The sequence below is a fragment of the Hipposideros armiger genome, unplaced genomic scaffold, assembly GCF_001890085.2.
Source record: "Hipposideros armiger isolate ML-2016 unplaced genomic scaffold, ASM189008v1 scaffold_26, whole genome shotgun sequence".
Taxonomy (NCBI): Eukaryota; Metazoa; Chordata; class Mammalia; order Chiroptera; family Hipposideridae; genus Hipposideros; species Hipposideros armiger.
Window position 1 is genome coordinate 6176582 of NW_017731376.1, and position 7848 is coordinate 6184429.

At 43.6% G+C, this 7848-nt stretch overlaps 1 protein-coding gene across 1 annotated transcript in view; it reads right to left on the reverse strand.

Annotated features, from left to right (window-relative positions):
• The window catches only part of PGM2 (phosphoglucomutase 2), a 36492-nt gene extending 29889 nt beyond the window's left edge, over nucleotides 1–6603 (reverse strand). The window contains exons 1-2 of the mRNA XM_019635998.1: nucleotides 6452–6603; nucleotides 3184–3351 (exon numbers count right to left, since the gene is read on the reverse strand). Of these exons, the coding sequence (XP_019491543.1) occupies nucleotides 3184–3351; nucleotides 6452–6538 (255 nt within the window). The 5' untranslated portion in view covers nucleotides 6539–6603. The remainder of the gene's footprint in view (nucleotides 1–3183; nucleotides 3352–6451) is intronic.
• Nucleotides 6604–7848: the final 1245 nt, after the last annotated feature.

Genomic DNA, 7848 nt, shown 5'->3' on the forward strand with positions numbered 1-7848 from the left:
ACAAAGGTTGATTAGGTAATAATGATGTTTCATATTATTTATTTCACTTTGGCTGAAGGAAGTTTTGTAAAAAAATAATTATAACTCATTTTTGGTAGGGGGGTATACTTCACAGCTTTGTTGCCAGAGCAGTGCCAATTTAGAATGCCTTTAATTTTTACTGAACAAAAATACTGTGTTGGGCATATCTTCTGAGGTTGAGTGATTCAAGGAAATAAAGACACGTGTGGATTGGTTTTGTGGGTTCCCAAGAAGGTACTGGGATGCTTACTCTCTGAGGCTTACAACCATAATAGCACTCTCTCTCTCTCTCCTTGGTCATCTCCTATGTTGTGGCCCCATAGTTCAAAGGGCAAAAAAGCATTCAGCCTTAGTCCAAAATCCTCCATCTCTAAATTGCTCTAGAAGAGTCTGGAGCCCGCTGAGGCTGAGAACTTGACAGAATGCCTAAGGGAAGAAACGATGCTTATTCTAGAGAAAAGACTCCATGCGGGGGAAGAGAGGTTTTCAGAATTGAAACGTTATCCCAGGACACTAGAAATAAACTTTGCATGGCTTCAAAGATCAAACTAAATGCTACAGAAAGGCAGATTTTGACTCAAAATAATGAAACTATTTTTTTTAATGAGAACAAGCCAAAGATAGAAAGGCTATTTCAGAAGAGAGTGAGTTCTCCATCACTGATGTCTCATGGCTTGGTTACGTAGCCTAAGAGGAAATGATAACCTCTGTTGAGGCACACAATATAAAAGTTTCCTTCCAATTTCTATTCTGTTCCCCATTGGGGCATTCTTGACTCATATATATCTGCTTCTTCAATTCAACCAGATGAATTTTGGGGCCCCATTAGGGTGAGAATCCACACTGAAGACCAGCAGGCAGGGTGCGAGGCCACAGGGAAAGCCAGCACATTCTACCAGGTCACACCAGCCACGGCTGGGAGTGGAAGCCCTGGGGGGTTTGTCCTGGGATTCCTTTTCCTCAAACTTGGAAACCACTCCTAAGATTTTAAAAATGCACCTGCTGCTCTCATAACATTGTCTTAACTCTTAAGGTCTTTGTTTTCTCTTAAGTGTTCCAGTGTAGGCCAGATGGCCATTTTGGAGTAGTGGAAAATGTGAGGAAATTGTCCCAAGGGTTTGAACCAGATGACCTTCAAGGAATTGACTCATCTTAGTTTTGTAGGCTTCTTAGCTATCACAGGGTTTACTCCCTGAAGAAACCATTACCCTAGGGGAGAGGAGGTATGAGATAGGTCCTAAGCCATTTTGGGAAATAGGTTTCATCATTCCTAGAAACGAGATGCAGATGAATAAGGATCAATCCCTTCGAGCTCCCTAACAATTAGGACTAACTGGAGGTGTGCCCAATTATATTTTCCAAAGATGGCCACACCAATATATCCCATCCCACATGCTCCTCTCATGTGACACTCACATTCCTCCATCGAGAGTGGGGTGTCTATGTGCCTCTCCTTGAACATAAGCGGCCTTATTGACTTGCTTTTTATGAACAGGATATGGTGGAGGTAAGTGATTTGGGGTGACTTTCAAGGTGAGGTTACAAAAGTCAATACAGCTTCCAGCTGGCACATACACACACTCTCTGGATGCTATCCCAGGCCCCATGTTGTAAGGAAGCCCAGGCCACGTGTAGCGGTCTATTTCCAGCTAAGATCTCAGCCAAGAGCCTTCAATAACTGCAGGCATGAATGAGGGAGCTTTCAGAAGATTCCAGGCTCCTGGATGATACCATGTGTAGCAGAGATCAGCTGTGCCCACTGAGCTCCATTCATATTACAGGTTTGTGAGAAAAATAAACTGTTTAAAATCACCGTTTTGGGTGATTTGTTCCACAACCCTAGTGACTGGAGCAGAGGGTGACCTTAAGCAGCAACACAATTCTGTGTTACCCATAAACTAGAGGATTCCCAAGCTCACTCCATTCCAAGGCTTCCCTCCAAAAAGATGGGAGCCCAAGTGCTTAACAGGAATTTGTGGCCAGAGGTTCCCATGGCTACTGTGTACCTGCAGGCAAGGTTTCCTTGCCTTATTAGGGTTTTCCTAGAACACGTCCAAAGGTTTATGGGAGGTACAGGTAAGGTACAGGTCCTCACCATTATTCAATTTTCTAGCCTTTTCTTTCCCAGAATCAAAGTGATCTTCATTTTCAACAAGTCTAAGTAGTTGAAGAAACAGAATAATCTATTCTCCTTCACTTCCCTCATAAACAGAACTCTCCATACTCAATGGCAGCTATTCTGTTTTGTCAAAGGCTTCACCTCTATTCTAAAGTTGGGTCTAGACTCTTGACAGTAAGATTCACAAATGAAGGCAAGGGAACTCAGCAATAATTTCCACCTATACCACACATTAAAACTTAACAGAATTGGCTCTTGGTTATTCTGGCAGTTAGAAAAGCTTTTTAATTCTTGCACCTGTACAACCATCACGAAAGTTACAAGACCATAAAAGTCAGTCAGCTTAGTTGGCAGATTTGCACTGGAATGAAAGCTCCGTGAGGGACTCTGGTTTAGTCATGATTATGTCCCCGATGCCAAGCACATAGGCGCTCAATAAATCTCTGTTAAATGAATGAATGAATAAATGGCTGTATGAGTTTTGAAACAAAAACTGCTTTAATCAACTACAGGGGCCTTACGTTATGGAGTAAATATGGGACTCCCTGTACCTAGGCAAACTCACAAAACCTGGCCATATTTAAAACCAGTTAGGCCTGTCAAATACAAAAGGAGCTTGGGGTTAAATTAATTAAACACGGAGGCCATTAGACTGAGGTGGCTTTAACGCCTTAGCAGCCTAAGTAAGCAAACTAAAACCTGTTAAGCAAACAAAAGCCTAAACCTGTAAACGCCTCCCAGTTAAGAAATCAAAATCTACAGACAACCAACCACAAACAGACAACTAGACTTTCCCAAACGAGGCAACCACTTGAGCTGTGGCCAATCTACTAATTTCCTTCCTTTGTTTCTGCTGCTTCTCTTTAAAAGTCTGTCTCTTAGGTCCTGTCTGTGAAGCGTTCCTAACCATTTCCTGTTTGGTACTGCCTGATTTGAGTAGATTTTCGCTTTAATAAACACTTATAATTTTTATTATGTCTAAGTTTATCTTTTAGCACTGGGGATATGTTAAGAATAACTAAGAAATATAAAACATCTGGTACCTGTGTAGTCTGGATGATGGTCAAGTCATTCATATGAGAAATTCCCACTCCCATAGCGGCTCGGAGGCCAGCTGTTCCAAACTCCATTCGAGCTCCAAAACATTTTTGTAGTTCTTCTTTATTATGTTCTGCAATTAGTTGTTTCACTGACTCCAGAGTTAAAGGATTCTGCAAAACAGAAACATATACACCAGATACAGCCAGGTGAATAGCAGAACAAAAAATCTGAAAAAACAAACAAACAAACAAAAAAACCCCCACAATAATTCTACCCTAGGGGAAGGAAAAAATAAAAATAAATAAATATGTGTGTGTGTGTGTGTATATATATATTTGAAAAGCCTCTGTGTGTGTGTGTGTGTGTGTGTGTGTGTGTGTGTGTGTGTAGGCTTTTCAATATTTTGATGCTTTCGAAATCTAAAATATAGTCATTTTTTCTGAATTATAACGAGTGATATTGCAATATAAAGTGAAATATTTAGTTTTAGAACAGATTAGACTAGGTTAGAATAGAAATATATATATTTAGTCCCTGGTTCCTGGCACAGAACTTCTACAACCCTTAGAATTTCCTGATTAGGGTGAGGAGCATCTTTTGAAACTTTTAATAACCCCCTTTCAGCCATACCTGAGTTAATGCTAATGAGGTGACTCTTGAAGGATGGGGGCTGGTTTCCAGGGGAGCCAACAATGTGATTAGAGGGTTGGTACTTTCAGCCCCATCCCCTGACCTACAGGGAGGGGAGATGGGCAGGAAATTAGGTTCAATCGCCAATGACCAATGATTTAATCAATCATGCCTATGTAATAGAACCTCCATGAAAACCTTAAACAGGGTTGAGAAAGCTTCTGGGCTGGTGAACACATTGAGGTGCTGGGAGGGTGATGCACCGGGAGAGGGCTTGGAAACCCACAGACCTTGCCCTGTGCATTTCTTCCACTGGCTGTTCCTGAGCTGTGTTCTTTATAATAAAACTGGTAATAGTAAGTAAAGTGATCTCCTGAGTTCTGTGAGCTGTTCCAGGAAATTACCGAACTCAAGAAGGGGGTTGTGGGAACCCCTGATTTATCACTGGCTGGTCAGAAGTACAGGGGGCAACCTGGGACTTTCTACTGGCATCTGAAGTAGGGACAGTATTGTGGAATTGAGCCCTAAACTGGGGGGGGTCTGTGATAATTCCAGGTAGCTAGTGTCAGAATTGAGTTATGTTGTAGGACAACCCAGCTGGTGTCCACAGAGAACTGGAAACTAACTTGGTGTGGAATACACACATTTGATGTCAGAAGTGTTGTGGGTAGAAGGAAACAGTCTTTTCCTTTATAATGTAAGTATTATTTTCATTCCTACGAAGGCAAGCACTTTTGGAAAAAAGGAATGAACAGATAGGTTTTGGGGTCTAACACCCAGAATGAAATCTCAGCCACACCACCACTCACCAACTCTATTCACTTAGGCAAAAAATATAGAATCTTCCTTACAAGGTGGTTTTGAAGTCGTTTACATTAAATGAATATAAAACATCTTTCTCTGTCTGGCACTTAGTCGCAATTGAGTGTCCATTTTCTTCCCTAATGTCTTCAAATTTTCCCAGAGTGATAAGATTATACAATTTAAATCAAAACCTTACTTTTATAATATTTCATAATTTACACAAAGCTTTCACATACCTGGTCAAATATGAATCTTGTAATGACTGCAAGATGCACACAAATAACAAAAACCCCATTTTACAGACAGGGAAGACTCAGAGGTTAGACTTGCTTAAACTGCATGATAAGCGTCAACTCAGTCCTTTCCTATTACCTTAACTGCTTCAAATACACATTCACATGAATCATTTAAATTCATCTTACATTGCCCATTTTCTTTGTACAACAGTTGCAGAAAGTGTTAAGAATGGAGAAAGATGACAATCACATTAATTCCATTATCAGGCATTGTAAATTAAGAGGAACACTAGAGTAAGTACTTTATTTCACTCATCTTACAGTCATCATCCCACTAGGTGAACATGCTGGCAAGATGTGGCCATATCATTACACTTTGAAATGTTATTGCAATAAAACCCTGGATTTCTGGAACGATGCCCACATTTCCAGATTGTTCCAGATTGAAGACAAATCAAGTAAAAGCCCACTTTTTTGGTTAAAAGCAATAGCCACTGATCACAGAGCACAATCTGACCAATCGGATCGTCAGGTGCCCTCAAGGAAAGGCTCAGGTCTGGACCATAAAAGAGGTTGAGAAAACAGAGACTTCAAGGTCACAGCCAATATCCGGGGATTCTCAGGGGAGATCTGGAAAATCCTTACTGGCCTTTGATGCCTATAAAAGACCAACACCCGGAGAGAAACCAGAGGAGGCAGAGAGATAAGAAGGAAAAGTCAAGAGCGCAGCAGGTGTGATCAGCCCGGGGAGTGACCAAAGCTGACAGCAGGTAAAGGAACTGGGATAGAGGCACAGTGGGGATGCGGTGGGCACCTACTGGGTGCCTTGCCATCCTTGGGGGCACTGGGACCAGAGGGCCGCATGCTTCTGGCTGGCCGGAAGTTCCCTCTTGCAGGCGGCCTGTCTCAAACCAAGGAAGAAACTGAGGAGGAAAGAACTGGAGAAACGGCAGAAATTAAAAAATAAAAACAACATCCGCTCAGTACCCAGGGAGGTACTATTTCTATACAGATACAACTTTTTGTGTTAATTAGGTTTTCATTTCTTCAAACGGAACAAGTCATTACCAGCTATAACTTTAAAAGATTTCTACACGCTGCACGTTATTAAGTTATAAGAAATGAAAACATTTTCCTTCCTTAAAGAACCGTAAGGTCATTCCAGGAAATGAAAAGCCACCCAGCGTTGCCAGTGGCATCCAGAAATAGGATGCGCATTTCTTGTCTAGGGGCCAGAGGGCAAAGAGGGGGACCCAGCACTGCGGACAGGATGTGCGATCACTCAACAACTTGAGACAACACCCCTGAGCCTGGCCGCGTTCAGGCCAAGCCCGCTTGCGCCCCGACTTCTGGGCCAGCGCGATGGCTGGTTTTGTCCCGGGACACCTTTCCCGGGCAAACTCTGAATCTGCCGTACGCCGGCGGGCCCCGAGGCACCGGCCGCCGCTGCGTCCTCCTGCTCCGTCTTACCGAGGGAGGGGAGGGGAGGGGAGGAAGGAATCGCAGGCACGGAAACCGCAGCGCGAAAGGCAGCGCGGCGCCTGGGGAGCGGGCAGCGGACCCCGCACCTCCTACGGGCCCAGCCCCTGTCGCCCCTCACCTTGTCCCACTGTAGCCACCGGGCTGTTTCTTGGTCCAGCCGGGCGTCCATACCGGGGCCACCGCCTTCCCGAGCCGCCGTCGCCATCCCAGCGCTGCCACCACCAAGTTCTGGAGGAGGCGATCTCACCCTTCCGGCTGGGAGCGGAGAGGCGGAGGCGGGGGCGGGGAGAACCGATCGGGAACCAGCCGGGTCCCCGAGGAAAATGACGCGCTCGGCCCGTGGGCACGCCTCCTTGCAGTTCACCTGCGCGCCTCTGGGGGTAGCGGGGAAGAAGGGAGTGGGGAGCAGAGTTGAGTCTTTCCTATCGTGTCTGAAAGGTCCCCAGGTCACCCCCATTTATACAACTGCTATTCACTGCGTTTCTACTGTGTGCCAGGCACCATGTCAGGGGCTGGGATCCAAGGTTGAGTAAACGCAAATAATTTTTAACCTAAAAATTAAATAGAAATTCTGAGGGCCAAGAATAACGAGAAAAATCTTGAAAAAGAACCAAGTGGGAGGATTATGAGAAATAAACGGTGGAACAGAATGGAGATTCCAGAAATGAAACTACACGTGTATGGACAGTTTGTTTATTTCAGAGGTAGCTCTGCAGAGCAAGGGGACAGGACTTTTTTTCCCCCCTCCAATTAATGGTACACAGTGTATCAACTAACTATATATCCATGTAGGAAAAAGAAAAAAGAAACTTGAGCCCCCAAGGTCGTATCACATGCAACTATGCATTTCAGGTCAATTGTAGATCTAAGTGGGAAAAGTAAAATGAAACTTCTAGAAGCTAAGCTAGGAGTACAGCTTCATGACCTTGGGACTGCTAAGCCATGAAGGAGATGCATGCAGTGAGCATGAAAAGACACGTGAAAGAATGTTTCTATCAGCACTGTTTGTAATAGCCCCAAACCGGAAACAACTCAAAGGTCTATCAACAATACAAGGGATAAATACATTGTGGTATGTTCATACAATGATATAAACAAGTTATGGTATATTCATAGAGCAATAAAAGTGAACTATCATACACAATACAATGGATGAAACTCCCAAACGTTATGTTGAGTGAAAGAGGGCAGACCCGCCCTGCCATCCACCCCCACCCCCACCCCCACCCCCACCCCCCAAATACTAGATCATTCTGTATATACAAAATTCTGGAATAGGTAAAAATATAGGGAAAGAAAACAGTAGTGGTTTCTAGAACTGGGGGTGGGGAAAGAGGTTGACAACAAAGGGCACAAGGGAATTTGGGGGGTGATGGAACTGTTCTGTACCTTGATTGTGGCTATGATAAAAACAACTCTATGTGTTTATCAAAACTCATAGAACTGTACACTCTAAAGGGTAAGTTTCACTGTATATGTAAATTATATCTCAATTTTTTTAAGTCTTAAGATTGA